Genomic DNA, 16,722 nt, shown 5'->3' on the forward strand with positions numbered 1-16,722 from the left:
GGGGGGGGGGACCAATGCTGACATCACACTAATTCACTAATTCAATAGGCATCGAGAGCTTTATCATTCCTCCAAAATACATCAGATAACTAGGTAAAATGATCGTAAAATTTTTGTCAGAGTTAGTTTATTTTTAGAATAAGTTGAGCTCATATTCTTATCATATGTCTAGTTGCTATTCAGACACAGTTCTTAAAGTATAATCCTATTTAACACAGGAGGTATTTTATTTTTGAAAGGATCTTGTATGTGTGGCCATCAGTAGTAATATATAGAAATATGTCACTGTAAAACTGAATTATTGAAAATACTTTCACAGTGCAACTTTTGCTTGGTTTTGGTTTGTAATAAACTGGACCAAATGTCTCTTCTAGCATCAAACCTGCAGACCACTGAGGTAGACAATTCCTTATTATCCTTATGCCTGTATTTATTTCCAGCTGTGAACAAAAAAATCACTTTTGTTTTTGCTTTCATCTAGATGCTAAATTAAAGTCATTTTGGAGCTGGAGTGCTTTGATGCATATTTGGAGAAATGGGCGTGAAGCATCTTCATGTTTTAAGCTATGCTCAAAGCATAAGCAATTTGTGCGTCAAATTCACGTTGGTCGCCCCTCTTTCCTTGCGCGGCGAATGTGCTGCAGGTTGCCTGTCCAAAGATGTGTTCATAAGCTTGATCCGTCAGAGAATCTCCCTGTACGACGAGCGTCACTCTCGCTCCTCCGATGTTTCCTTGTGACCCAGTTTGATGACTTGCTGTGCCACATTTTTCTGAGAAGAGAAAAATAAGAATAAAATTAGAGGACCTTTTTGTTATTGTCTCCATCCAAATAAGAAAAATATCATAAAGTTCAGGAGGCTTGAGCACTGCGGCCTCCCCATGCCACAGGTGCTCTACTGTCTGCCTGCCAGCCGGCCTCCCGATGTACCGGATAGGATCGCTCTAACCCAACTGACCCTACAACAGATTGGCAACCTCTCCAGGGTGTATCACGCCTGTCCCGGCAGATTAAGAATATTTATCGATGGAAGTTTAGGATAAAAACGACCGAATTGATCCTCCATATTGGATTTGTAATCCACCCGCTGATCAAGTAACTGAACAAAAATCTGAGTCTCTGATCGGTTGATGCAACACTGCAACCTTGCCAAGGTTCCGATTTTTTTTACTCTGTAGCACCTCAGATCACCTCTGTACCATTGACTACATTGAAACTGGACACCTTTGTTGCACAAATCACATTCCATGCGACCGTTGCTTGAGATCATATAAAGGACAATAGAATTGTCATGATAGTTGAATAGATTTACTCCAAGAGAAAGATGCATTATTAGTGAGAATAGCCCAGTGGCTAATGATACTTTCAGGAAGGATAACTAGAGCTGCTGAACCTGCACATGAGATATTGGATCCAATTAGGACAACAGATTTTGACAAATGCTTCCTTATTCCAACTGATGATAGGATATCTTCAGAATCCCTCTGTTGCTTAACTCTTTTTTGTCAAGAGATGGGAACACTCATTTTCCCTGTGACTCCACATTTATAAGTGTGGATGGAAGTGCGTGAACCACAGTAGCAAACAAGAAACTTCTTCCAAGAAAAAGAAACGTCTAATGACAAAACTAGTGTCACTCAGAAGGACTGTAAACTCAAAAACTCTGTTCTAATTGAAATGGCAAGAGTGGATTGGGTTTGATACCTTTTGAAGATTGCTTATCAGTGACATCCAAAATGTATCCGTCATCATTAGAAAGGGAAGCTTTCTACTTTTAAAAGCTTTTGCACAAATGGCGACAAGTACTGTGGTTTTCTTTAAGGCCAGAGAACAACATTTCTGCCCATCAGTTTTTCCATCAAAACTATCCCACATTTGTTTTTTAATTTCTTTGCATCAATGTGAGTCTTTTCCAAGAATCAAAAACCTCCAAATTAATGCAAAATACGTTTTATGATGAGGACGTCAAAACAGTTTGCAGAACCTTTAGTTTTTAAAAAAGTCTGAGAAATCTGTGCTTATCTTAATGTCTGTCTGGAATTGAGCTCACTGAAGGACATCTGATCCAGTCTAAGATCACGAACAGATCAATGTAGAGATAAAACTAACATCATGAGATCAACTCTATGTGGACACCATATAGTCATACTGTAAAGGTAATCATTTTTATCACACAATTTCTGTTTGAACCTCAAGTACGATTGTTTACTGTCAGAGGCTCCTCAAACCCGTTGAGCATGAAGGATTTTTCCCATCTTCTTCTCAGAGATGTGTTAAAACTAAGAACATAAGACCTATTGCTTCTTAAGTTTTTGCAACCCTGCAAGGTTGGTGTTCAAGTCGCAGTCACAGAGTCACAGAGGAGTATTTTAATGTTCAAAATTTTGACCTAAACCTTCATATTAAATGTCAAATAGTTCAGACCTATATTCTTCCTGTACCAAAAAATACACTTTTCACAATGTCTTACAGCTAGCAGCACAAAGGAGGTTGATTCTCTGGTAAGTTATTGAGTTATTTAGGTAAATTGATTAGCATTTTTTTCCAGAATTTCCCAAAGTTTGAATAATTTAGATAAAAAAAACTGCGTAATAATCTTGCAAAGCAACAATTTAAAAATATTCCAGGTAGAATAAAAAAATAAAAATAAAAAAAAAAACACAAAATTGCTGCTTGTGGTGCAAATGAAGTTAGAAGTTTGTTCTCTGTCCTGTTGTGTATGTTTTGAATGTATTGCAAACATGCACTGCAACGCACATTAAAGCGATCACTTTTAATGAAACTTCCTATGTAAATGTGTAAATGGGCTTCCACGTTCAAACCTTGGCATAGCTAGAGACATTTTTAAGTCCAATTTCGGGCTCTACATAAGAATGTGGAGCCATTGAACGCACAATGAAAGTTAAACTAAGTTGAACCCTGACTAATCAGGGACTTGGATTTGGTAGCATGGATGGCATCCCCTTTAATTCAATGAAGTGCCAATCGTTTGAAAACTGATCATGGAGGAGAAATTAACAGTTGTGCCCGTCTGGAATTATATGACTCAAAGTATTTCATATATTAGAATAGAGCTGTGAAAGAAAAAGCCTGGAGCAATACTGGCAGGATTTATCTCGTTTTGACATTTCTCACCAAACTTCCTTCAGCTGTTGGTGATGGACATGCACTAGTAAACAGTAGCAAAAGAAGAAGAAGCCCTTCCTGCTTGTTCAGTGGGAACACCATGAACTAAACACATTCAAGAAGAATAATGAGTGGTGTGAACGTAGCTTCAGACGAGTACCAGCTCTCAAAAATGTCCTCTCAGCATGACTCGAGCATTTTAGGTTAAACCTCTGCAAAGCTTAAAAAAGGGTTTGTAAAGCTGTCACATGGCCCTGGCAGCTTTCTCTATTCCAAACCCCAATATATGTCTTTTTCTCCCCCACAATGACTTATTGGTTGCTTATTCCTGCATGCTTTGACAACATTTTAAATAAATATCTTTAAACTTAGCAGTTTGTCATCTGCTTACACAATAGTCTGCAATTCCTAATGCATCCCTGTGTGGATGTTCACTGAAAGAAAGTTCATCTAAAGTTGTGAATCAGTGACAAAGTTTTGGCTTTTTTTTGCAACTTTTGTAGAGTTGAATTGAGATAAAGCTTTCAGTTGAGGCAAAATGTAGTTGTTGCAAGATTTGGCCCTAATGCCGCATTATACAATCAGGGCTGGCTGTTGGAGAAAAACGCTTTTAAAAATGAACCAAACTAGTTAAAGACACAAAAATAAATATTTTTTTCCCTTTAAAAGTGGCACATTTTTAAGATAGGTATCTTCAGAAATACTCTGTACTCAGGCTTTAGGTTACGTGGTGAACATATAAGAAGAGCACATATGATGCGGAGGTCCACAGGAGCCAGCATTGCCTTAGAGCCCCTGCGAGTGTACACGGACACGTGGCTGTGTCCCTGGTGCCTGACCTTGACTTGTTTTCAGAGCCACGACTTGACTGTACTGCAGCTGAATTCACCCGGGAAGCCCAACAAGCCACGGATCCAGATGTATTACAGGTACCATATTCATGAGACCTCCAGAGAATTTGTCCTGTAAGGTATTAAAATATAGTACTTTGACAACCCCTCCATGTTTTATTCACAAGCTCCCTTTCAAAGCCCGAGGTGAATTCATGGCCACTGGGCTCACGAGAGTAGCATCTGTACCGTCCCCATTGTCAATTAGTCGAGTAGACGAAGCATCCATGAACAGGTCATCATGTAATTATTATTTGTGGTGGGATACGTTCTGTCATCAGCACATCATCGTGAAACAATGTTTCCCCATAAATCATGTGGATTCATAAATTATTTACAGTTTAAAGCAGTTCAGTGGATTTTTGTGAACTTTAAGGTCGATGCTTTTTCTAGCACAAATGAATAGTCATTGATATGTCATCAGCGGGTGAGGTTTGTACACCGAGGGGCAACAAAACAAACCCTTTCCGAGCTAAATCGATCTTTTGACACTTTTGGTGCAGGAAAAAGTTTTCTCTGGTGGTCGCAGTCGATCTCTGGGCATACTTTTAGAAAGAATTAAATGCATTATTCTTTTATTTCATTCAGACAGACTGTCGTCAAGGTCTTGGGTTAAATGGAGGCATTATACATTCAGATTTAGGAATGAAAGGCTTTGCTCCTGAGGGACATCAGGGAAAATGAGCAGCCACAAGGACTTCACTGAAAACACGACTCCCATAAAGGGATATTCTAACATTTTGGAAAATTGGTTTTACTTGCTGTATTATACAGTTTAGGTTAATCTACAGTAAACCTGAGATAAGAGAGAAACTTTGGTTTTATCATATTTTTCCATTTTCGTGTGATAGATTTACCCGAATGCTTTCAATAAAGTCTCACTTGTTGAGTGAGCAAAAGTGGCCTTTAACCTAGCATTAATTGAGGTTCGTCAGGTTTTCTCATTGCAGTCTGTGTGTGATCTCTCTTTACTTCTCATTTTAAACTGAACAGATCCTCTATCAAAGCACTCATGGAGGTAATCCTTTCTGTGCCATTCACGGACAAAAGTAATGAGCAGATCAGATCTCTGACCGCCGTGTGCCTCAGACAAAGGACTGCTGCTGAAAAGCTCTCAGAGGTATTTCTGGGGGCAGTGAGGGATGACCGCCAAGCAGAGATCTTTTTGCTGCGGCGCATACCGAAAGCCATCTTTATCCAATCAGCCGGGAGGATGAGTAGAATTGGAAAATAAAGACAGGACAGTAACCGCTCCCTTTTTTGGGGGGGAGAACAGGAAGTGATGAGAAAGCAGCAAGAGAGGGACCCTCATTAAAAGGCAGTGTCTTAGCTTCACAACTATCCCACCACTTCAATGCGCTGTCATGCAGTGATGTATCGCTCTGCATGGTGCTACCAAGGCCTTTATTCCCACTCTCCTCCATGTTTCTTGCTTCTATAGCCAATTAAACGCCCACTGGAATAAAGGGAAGGAAGTGCCACATTGAGCATTGCACAATGTGGGGAGAAGAACTGATGAAAGGACATGTCTCTTAAAATCTGCTTAATAGCTGTAGGACACTGTCTGAGTGGCATTTAATGTCTGCATATGATTCACTACGCATGTTCTCCTCTTTCAGTTTCCTCAAACTACACGACAAATGAAAATGCTCAAAAGATTCAAACAAAATATGGTTACTAAAAAATAATCGCCTTTTTTGGGACAAATAAAGCTATATTTCTTAATAAGGTCATTAATGAACACAGATAGTCTGATAGATTATAAAGACTCATCACACAGTAATAAAAACTCAGGATGTCCCAATCCAATTCATTTGATTTTAAGTATCTGCCAATCTGATATTTTTGTTGCACTTAAAAAAAATTAAAAACAGATTGGACCTTATTTTTTTTCATATACCTTCTTTTATCATTTAACTCTTCAAAATTACACTTCTGTGAAGTAGCTTGAAAAGTCAAGCAAAATATTGCGACCATCAACTAGAAAAAAGTAAACTGTTAACTAGTTAAAATAGGTGACACTTAGTCATGATAGAACATTTGGTGACTGTAGATTTATTATCTTCAGAATTATTGAAAATGGTAACCCTTGTGCTATCCTACTCAAATTTACATTAGAAGTGGGGTCATCTGGACCCCACAAGACAGCGCTCTGAACTTTTCTTACAAGGGTTTTTTTTATCTTCACTGGTGTCCGTGGCAGATATAAAATCCTGTTCACCTTTGTCATGAGAGGGATCACACATAAATGTTAGGGTGGGGTCATCTGGACCCCATAAGAGAGCACGAGGGTTAATCATATGTGATTCTTATCTCATTTACAAATTCTTAAAAAATAATGAGGATTATCCCCCAAAAATGTTATTGTGGCCTGAATATGATGATGAGTTTTCATGACTAGCTCACATCACTGTATCCATTTATTAATTTTTGGTATTTCTGTGAGATTAAAACTTTTTTTGGAGCTTGCACTTTGTGGACAGTCCCTTAGCAGATGTGTCTCTTTCACTCCCTGTCAAGCTTGACGGGGAGAACAATTGTCATTAAAAGAAACATTTAATTTAATTTGAAAAACTTCATAGGTCTTGTTTTAGTCAAGGCAAAATTCAAGAGACACTTGCTGTCAGTTTAAAGTGTTTATTAAAAGATGTATTGAGCCTAGATGTCCAAAACTTTGAGTATACTGTTAACCTTACCAATGTACTTTTGTGCACCTCCTGCCCTACTAGTATTGTTTTCTGGAGCTCTTTGTAGCAATAATATGTCATGATCTGTTCATGATATGTAGACTTCTATCTGTTCTAAAAGGTTGAAATAGAGAGCGTTGATCAAAAAAAAAAAAAAAACTATGTCTAGGGTGCTTTGCTTTTACTAGGGATGTTGATCATGTGATCAGAAATCAGGTCATGTGGTTGATGACTTGATTGAAATCGGATGTTGTCTTCCAATCAGTATTGGATATATTCTCATCATGATCAACACTTTGTGTTTCAAGCTTATTATTCCAGATAAATACTCTTCTAGAAGGCTGTATATCATGAATTTATTGTGGCACTAGTTTAAGAAGGAGGCGCACAAAAACAGTTCAGCTAAGCTAAGCTAAACTACGCTAAGCTAGCAAGATATTCACAGATTTGGACTTCCAGGATCAATAACTCTTTTAAAAATGACAGGAAGTATCTTTATCGGGTTTTCTTAATACGAACAACAACCTACAAGGGCAATTTAAAAGAAAAAAAGATCAGAGTCGTGTTTCTTTTCAATGAGAACAGCGCTTCGTGCTGAAAGACAGAGATGCAATGAGACTCTGATGTGGAAAATAAGTGCTCTGTTTAAAATAAAAGAAGGTTAATGAAAGAAAAATAGTAAACAAAAAAAAAGAAAAAAAAAACAGATCTATTTATTACATTTCTCAAATGTGTTTCTTAAATATTGGACCTTGGCTCGGTATTGGTAGATCCTCAAAATCAAATGACTCAGAATCGGCCCAAAAGCCCTGATCAGTATATCTCTACTTTTTACCACTGTTGGCTAAAAATGTGTGATGGGTGAAGCCAAGATAGCAAAACTTTGAGCTAAATCATTTTGCAGAGAAGCCTAAACTCTTGTATTTTCCAGTTTCCCTTCTTTTTGCAGCACAATGCATAATGTAGTCCCCAAACCCCTCACCTCGACTCGGTGTTCGACCTGTTCATTTGTAGCGGCGGCGAGGAACAGAAGGTCAGAATCAGTATGAGTTAGCCCACGGTGGAGGCAGAAGCTAATCGCAACAGCAGGACGGCAAGCTTTGCTACTTCTCATGCTGCCCATGTCACTCAGGCTGACACCATAAATCTCACTTATTTTCAGATCCAGCCGTGACACTGGGAGAAATTATGGCCCAGAACACATTACCAGCCACAGCAGCGTGCTGAATGCTAACAGAGAGATCCTTGATAAAGCAGACAGGCAGTTCTCCCACAGATTATTGAACAAAAAGACTGCTGCTTGAAACACTTGGGGCTGCACATTTTCTTCTAGGTAAAGTACAAATGTCAACAAGTAAAAGTCAAATATCCTTGAATACAATAATGAGGGCAGGAGGATTTTCATGAATCTCATAGACATTTAAAACAGCAAAGGTCAGAGGTCAGCATAACCACCAGGACTTCTCATTTTTTTATGAAGTAAAATCAACCTCAAGCTTAGGTTTTGCCAGCTTACAGTATTCATATTTTAACTTTTTAATTTAAAATAATCTTTTTTTTACAGAGTAAAAAACTAAAACTGTCAAAAAAAGCAAACATAAAAAATAAAGTAGAGAGCATACTAATCAAAGTGACCAAAAACTAAAGTATATTTTTTTGCAGTGCATGAAATTACAGAAAAATGCCTCCACCATGTCAGGTCAAACAGTTTGACCTTACCATCATTGGCTGTGTTACCATCTCTGTCATCATCTGTGTTTATATCTGCTGTGCTGCTCCCATCCGGATATTTTTCTAACTTTTTTTAAATTTAAACTGTTTAGCGTGTTTCTGGAGGTTTTGAAGTTGCATCCTTTTATGCCTCACTGAAGATTCCCTTTGATATGCAGATGTTTATTGTGAGACTGTTGGGTCAGAGTGAGTTAATTTGCCTTAATCAGTGCGGGGGGCAACAAGTGGCTGGTAAAAAGAAGCAGGGTGTGTGCAGGAAACACAGGGTTATTCATTCTATTGCAAAAAAAAAAAAAGAAATAAGTTATTGGCAATAAATCTTGTACCACTGTAAAGCCTATTTTTTTCCCTTCAAATGTTGCCAGATCTCCTCTGCAAATGTCAAATAAGGTTATGCGACTGCTGCATGGTTTGGTTCGGTGGGCCAAAGTCGCAAAAAACAAACATTTTGACATTTTTCTCAATTTGATGATATAACAAACCAAAGCCTTTAACTCTGGAGATGTTGCCATCAATATCTAAAATTACGCACACTCTGACAGATCTTAACAATTTGACCGTTTAGTCAATCAATACAAATCAGGTGATTCAGATGCAGAGAAATACAGCTTTTCGTATCAGCTTTGCAGCGATATACAACACATTACTAATAAAACATGAATGGCTTAATGGTAAAGGGAGTATACTAATATAAGGCCTTCCTACCTTCTTAACAGGCCCAAAGTGCTTTAGCGCCACAGTCCCATTCACCCATGGACACACGCATTCACACACAGCTAGTTGGATCTGTTTCCTAGCTTGGTGTGAAATATTGAAGCTGTACAAACGTCGTGAACTTTTCTCCAGGTTTTATCTTTCACAGCTCTATATGAAAGATTTTGTGTCATATACTATTGTGGCCAAGTACAAACCCAATTAATAATATCTTCTTCATGATCCATTCTTAAATAGTTAGTACTTATTTGATTGAAAAGGACACTACCCATACGTCACTACTAAATCCTAGTCTCTGATTGGTCAAAGCTCAACTGGTTTAACGATTGATTTGTGTTCAATAGACATAGAGGACAAAAAAGGACTTAAAAACCTACATTGTGGCACATGACCATTAGAGTTCTGAATACAGAAGCCTGAAACGCACATTTATATGCATTTACATAGACTTTTCATTGGAAGTAGTTACTTAGACTCGTGTTTCATGTGAACGTAGCATGACACTGGCGCAAACCTATGACCGACAGGGCGGGAAAGACGGGAACCACAGCTGATCTTCTCAGAATAACATAACACAACACAACATACCAGTGCAAGAATTCTTAAAAAAGAATGTAAACACTGGAGCTAAAGCTCTGATGGTTAAAGAATTAATGCGTGGCAGAACCATAAAGTCTCAAATTTGGTGACATATCTCTATGTTTGTTACCTAGTCATGAACTGGTGTTAACCTGTTGTACTTTGGCTCTGACAATGTGAGGTAACATCTGTCCTTTGATATTTGTCTTCTTGGTGTGCCTGTTTTAACATTTCCTCAGTGTGTGGCAATGCTTCAAATAACATCACTTTGGTTTGAAGAACACTTGCTTAAATGTGCCGAACCTCATCCAAATCTGTCAAATGTGACACGTTTCGTCTCGGAGAAGACAGCTCTGACTATGTGGCAGGGCTCATTTTTTAAGGGTAGCAAAAGCCCCGAAACAAAAATCTGCATCAAGAGCAAATGGATTTGCTTGGCGTTCGCTCAAGCGCATTTTCCTTACAAATGTGGCACCATTCAAGGGGGAATAGAATTGGCTTTCCAACTGCAGAATGATGTTCTGCCAGGAAACACGGTTACAGCGTTGATAGAGTTGCTCACATCCTAATGTCCGTACGTTTTACCCCTACTGGTAGCATCTCAATAAAGCAAATCATCAAATCCTAAATAATAACAAGTTAGCAGAGAAAGGGCAGATTTTTTTTTTTCCCCATTCTTTGACCGTTGCATCTCCATTCACACTTTAGGGCTGTTGATGTGCCCCGTTGATCTTCATTTTTTTGTTTAATTGCAATGTCAGTGTGTGGACCACTGCTCCATCACTGTGGGATCCCGCAGAAGCTGACTACTGCCAGGCTCTGCTCTCCACTGTTCCTAACCTGCAGGGTCATCTCCAGCTTCTGTAATCTAACATTAGCCTCGGCTTTTCATCAGGTCCCAGCCATTTACCCCCTCATATATTATAGATGACCCCGTGGAAATAGAGGAATCCCAGCAGACACAGAATTAATTTACAGCAATTCTCAGCTTTAAAGGAAATTGAATAAAGTCAGGGCCACAGCAGCAGGAGGGTGTGTGGGGGGGGGGGGGGTTATATTGCCATATAACACTGTCACAGTCTATAAAATTTCAATGAAAAGCTATTTGAAGATTAAGTGTTTTTTGTGTGATTCATTGGCATCTCTTGGCTCACTTAATAATCATTTCACTGCGAAGCTGCATGGTCTTACAAATGACAAGGCTCCTTTCAATCAAACTTAATCCTCTTTTTCTCTCCTTCTTTATTCTTGTTTGAATGGCTCCAAATTGTGAGTTCACAAACACAGGGAGGTCTTTGGAGTTGACAGAGCCGAGTACGAATCATGCATGCTCCTTTTGGTGAGTGGAATACACAGGGAAATGGACATGAAGTGTCAGACGCTGTGAGTCGACCCTGTCTTCACTCCTCGTGATACAAACCAAAATGAATGCTGCATTTAGCTCAACAAGAATCACTCCTTGATTTCTTAGGCAAAAAAATGCATAAAAATGAGAGAAGCTGAATGTTTTCAGCCCTTGCAAAGCTTCAGTACAATAGAGAGGAATCTCTGGGTTTATGCCTCATTGTAATGAGGGGAATGAGAGCCAAGCTTTGTGAGGAGGCGACAATGAGACCCTTCACTGCACTTGATTAGTAACTTTTGTCATTTCAACTCAGCAGCAAACACTACGTATGTTTTTGTGGTGGAGTACAATCAGTAAAACAGCTATTTACTGTGAGCCGCTCGGATTATCTATGAGTTGCTGAAGAGTGTCTTTGAGTGAAGGAGTAGAAGAGAAAAGCGGTTCTGTGACTTCAGAGAGTAAAGCTCACAAAAGTCATATCTTAATTGGTCTCAATTATCACTTTGACAGATCTGGTGTGGGTGACAGTGTGCATGTGTAACGAAAGGTTAAGCTTTTTGTTCAGTTTAATGAAGCCGTCTGGGTGAACTTCAAAAAGCGGAGCTGTCCAGAGTGCTGAGGTCATTTTGTGAGAGGATCCCTCCTGCAGGACAGGTGTGAGTCGTTGCATTTAGTGCTTATTAGAAAGAGCGTGTCGAAGAGTAATTGGGCTCCATGTTCAGATGCACCTAAATTATGATGCACGTTTGGATGGCAGCCATTAAAATGGTTTCAGTCTCTACCTGACTGACACTGCTGTGGAAATGAAATGGAAAGAGAACATTAAATGTTACAGAAGGATATTTTGACAGACTTTGAGATGCCAAATTGGTTGACTTTTTCCCTCTTAAAATCCACTCTTGTTTAAGAGCTGTCACGCCACTCGAATCCTGAATTAAAAAGCTTAAATCAAAAAAGATGCTTCTAGTTCCTGGAAATTTAAATGAGAAGAGTATTTCTATATCAAAATTTAATATATATATATATATATATATATATATATATATATATATATATATATATATATATATAAATTCCTATTGGTTTAAATCTATTTCTTTTTGGGAAAACATAAAAAGGCTTTATGACAGGCTTGGAAATTCACTGCAGTAATTTCACATGCTATAAACAACATAAAAAGCATAAAAAACTTTAATTTGTTGTATCTAATGTAGATTTCTAAGTATAGCTATATTGAATATGCAAATGTCTTTCTTTGTATTATAAATTATTTCAATCGTAATGTACAGAGAAAATGTTGCCCTCTCTGTAATACTTTTGGAATACATATTTATTAATTTTATTTTTAATAAATAAAAGGAACAACACACAATGCAACAATGAGTTACAAACTCAAACATTAAAAGGAGACAGAAAGAAGAAAAATGTATTGTAGTCAATAATTATACTATTATAATGTAGTTTTTAAAATGTGATATTATTGTGTATTATTATTCTTATTGTATTTTATGAACTTTGAGTTTAGATTTGATTTTATGCTCCTTTTGTAAAATACTGTGATTCTTTCTGAGAGAAGTGCTATAGAAATAAAGATATTATATTAAATTAAATCATTTTACTCTGATTGGGACTCCTGTTGTCTGTGAAAGTAAAAATAGAGGAGCCAAAAAATATTTAAAAAACAGTTTTTTTCAAACTGAAAATGTCCTCCAAATTGTTTCAAACTTGTTAAATAATATAAATAAACCTTATAAAAGTTGTACAACAGGTTTAATGAACTACATTAATAAAGTCATTCAATCAAAAGTGTGACTCCTGTTTGAGTCAATTTCCTAAAATTCCTGTTTTGATGTAAAGAAAGAATCTGTGTTTGGAATGTTTACACCCTATGTGTTTAAGATGCATATTTATGGATTAAAAGAGGAATGAAGGGGTTTTTTTAGATGTAAAAAAACGTATTAAATAGGAATGGTGATGTATTTGTTTATACTATTAAGTGTGAAAAATGTATGTCTTCTTCTCAGTTTGCCGCACAGCAAAGGTAGCTCTTCATTTTCATAGATTTAAAAAAAACAAATGAATTAATCAAAACAAATCAAATTTAAATATTGTTTCTGTATTTTAACAACTTTCAATAATCAACACATTTTTCTACTGGGATTTGCAGGTCATTGTGACATGAAGAGTCCTAAAGTGCATTAATGAGAATAACTCCCACTCAAGTTTAAACTTGATGTTGAAAGAGAAAAGAATTTGTGAAAAGTGTGAACTCGGTCTCAGCTCCACAGTGGCCTGAGAGTGAATAAATATAAATGTAAAAACATAAACTTTTCGCGCTGGTAACAAGTCGAATAATGAGCTCCCCAGCAGCTGTTACTGGTCATCCCAGCAATTCTTTTGAATCCACATCATTTTCACTATGTAATTGAGCAAGGAGTCAAACCGTCGTCTGAAGATAAACAGAAAATATTTTTGTCCATATCTGTGTTGATGTTTGATTCTCCTTTCGTACTCCAGGACAATGAGATTTTGAACACGGCCGTCCTGACGGGGAAGACTGTTGCCGTCCCGGTTATGGTGGTGACCGTCGGAACAGACTCCTCTGTAACTGATGTCTCTGAATCGGTGACGTGTCGCTCAACAGACGAGGACGTGGTGAAGGTCAGTAAGATAAACCCCTGAAAGGAGGATGAGACTTTCCATCGCTGTTGTCCCAAAAAAACAAGCTGTCAGCTGTTTCTAATTCAATTTGGTGGACAGTTTTAGAAAAACTAACAGCTTGAACATCGTCCTTCAGCAAGGTCATTAGAATGTCTAAGCATTTACTTTTGATCATATTAGTTTATTAAATGATTTTTAGCATCACAGTAAATTGGTATTACAAAGCTGTTATCTTACTGAGATATCTGCAGAATATTGACATGAATTTGTGTTTCTTTAAAAGCTGTTGTTGGTCCAGAAAATCACAAAATGTGATAATTGTTTAGGGCTTGTGCATTAGCAACCCTCAAATGGAGTTAATAGGAAGTGCTGCATTAGTGTCTGCCACTGCACTGTCTACGATTAGAGTCAGGTCTGGGTTGGACTTCTCTTAAAATGTGTTTTTAAATCATGAGGAACGACATTTTTGGCAGGATGAGGAAAAACTGGCAAACAATAATGGCGATACACTGATGCCAATTGATGAATGTTTACTCAGCATTTTCTGGCAAGTTTTTTTTTTTTCTTGTGTTTTTAATTCATATATAGAGAGAGCTTCTAATCAATTGTTTCTTAAATTAACTTGCAGCTCTGTTCGCAGTCATAAATCACACCTCAGGTGTTCCTATTTACCAGCCCTTAGTATTAGGTCCTTAAGTTTCAGTGACTTTTCTCTTAGCTCTTGTGTCATCACCTTTTTTTTCCTCTGTTAGTTTTGTTGAAGTCTATCCTGCCTCTTTATACACAAATGATGCAAGACTGTGGATGTGCTTAAATCCCTTTCTATATCTTCATTTTTTATCTAAATGTATACAGAAACACATCTGAAAACTTTATCAGAAGATTTTTAAAAATATTATTTCTTTGATTTAATTGCTAACACTTGCTAATGCCGCTACAGTAGAAGGACTGTTTCAGAATTATTTAGTTTTGGCACCATATGATAGCTTAAATGCTTTGATTGGGCCATATAAGAATAAGCAAATATTTCTTCTGCAGCTTTTTTTGTAGTGGATGACACAATTGTAATGATCATATGAAGATGTTTCAGTCTCTTTCTTAGTACTCACTTTTTTCAAGTTTTTTTTCTCCTTGAATTAAACTTTTTTTCATTCTAGAAGTAATCGCTTAAGTAACTTTTTTCCACTTTAAGGGCCTTTATTATATTCTAAAGTTACAATTTAGATAAAGATAGTTTCTCTCTTCTTTATTGATGCCTGTTTCCACATGTGATTAAAGTTTATTTCTGCTTTTCTGTTTTTTTTTCTTGTGTGTTTTGATATAAACTGTGTTATGTAGAAAATAGGGGTACCAGCATTCATAGAGGGGATTGTTAATTTCTCCGTCAAACTCCTGCTGTTTATGCATACATTTTGATTTGACTGATGTGGCTGAGTAATGTAAATCAAGCTTAGTTACTGTAAAAATTAAACTTTTTTATTGAAGCTTGACAGTAAAAATTAATTTAGAAGATTTAAACATTATACTAATTTTGTCAAAGCTTCCATGTGTCTTTGCAAAGCTTTATGAGAATCTGCCAGAAGGCTGTGAATATGTTAGGATCTTCTATCATCAACAAATTCCTAAAAATCAACTGGTTAAAAAAATAATTTGAAAAAAAAAAACACAAAAAAGAGTTTGCAAGTGAATAAAAAGGTGGCTTTGATACGCAGCAACAGCCTCTGTCATTTTCCTTCCAGGCTCTCTGCACCAAACAATGGAAAGTCAGTACGTTTATGTCTGTTAGCTGCTTTGCTCTAAATAACTGAAGTCATTCTGCCACAGAATTCTATACACTCAAAGAAAAAGGCACAAAAACATGTTTTCTTTCTTCTAAAATATGATTGTAGCACAAAAAAAAAATACTATTTCTGTATTTTCAGCCGACCTTTGATGAATCGTCTAGTTTTGAACTTATGTCATATGTAAGGCACACCAAACCATAAGGCACATTATGTGAGATAAGAGTCATTGATTAGTCTATCAGTCAGTCAGACTTTATTAACTACGTTCTCAGTAACTCTAGAACTTGTTTGTAACACGCTAAATGTTCGTATTACCTGCCAATCTTGTTTGGAACAAGTAAAAAAACGACTGATACTGCTAAAAATAAACGTTACTATGACTGTGCTAACTCCCAACCTTGTTAGTAACATATAAAGAAAACCCTAGGCTACTACTTGTTAGCGGCATTAGCATTTTCACATTAACACCCAAACTTGTAAAAAACAAACAAAACAAAAAAAAGGAACAGATCGACTATCTGACAGAGTTCTATACATCTCTCAAAACTGTTTGTAACACTTTATACGTTAGCCACATTATAAGCGTTAGCCGCATTAGCATTCACAATATCTATTAGAACAAATCCGAATTCTTCCCTATTCCGGACGGCTTCTCCCTACCCCTCCAAATTAGGGGCCTGTGGATCAGTTTTGGAGTCTGAAATTGTTTCTTTAAGTTGTAACCATATTGGGACTTATAACTATGTATCCCTCTGGGATCAAGGCTGATCTGAGAACGCATTTCTTCATGTGGGTGAACCTTACATTAAAATGTAAATAATGACGTTTTAGCATGACCTTTTCAAAGTTATAAAACTGATGTTGCTATGTATTTTCTGAGCACTGCCAGCTATCTGCAAACATAGATGACCAGGGAATATTGATGACGTCATTGAGGGTTAGTAATGTCCAAATTTGAGATACTGTTTTTCCATAACCCTTCGTTTGGAGGGTTAAATGTAGGGCTATGGAGAAGTCGTACGGGCGGAGGAATAATTTGGCCGCTAAAATAAATATTTCTGTGACCATGCTAATTCCAACTTTATTAGCAACATATAAAAAAACAGAGCCCAACACAGCTACACATTAGCTGAGTTAGCCTGTTCACAATAACACCAAACCAAACATTTTGACAGAACGCTGTGTACCTCTCAAAACCCCTTCCAC

The 16,722-nt window shown here is 37.2% G+C and overlaps 1 protein-coding gene across 1 annotated transcript in view; it reads left to right on the forward strand.

Annotated features, from left to right (window-relative positions):
* The window catches only part of si:dkeyp-14d3.1 (transmembrane protein 132C), a 154,227-nt gene that overhangs the window by 110,291 nt on the left and 27,214 nt on the right, over nucleotides 1–16,722 (forward strand). The window contains exon 5 of the mRNA XM_024276326.2: nucleotides 13,589–13,732. Within this exon, the coding sequence (XP_024132094.1) occupies nucleotides 13,589–13,732 (144 nt within the window). The remainder of the gene's footprint in view (nucleotides 1–13,588; nucleotides 13,733–16,722) is intronic.

This window comes from Oryzias melastigma, linkage group LG9 (assembly GCF_002922805.2).
Source record: "Oryzias melastigma strain HK-1 linkage group LG9, ASM292280v2, whole genome shotgun sequence".
In the NCBI taxonomy this organism is placed as follows: domain Eukaryota; kingdom Metazoa; phylum Chordata; class Actinopteri; order Beloniformes; family Adrianichthyidae; genus Oryzias; species Oryzias melastigma.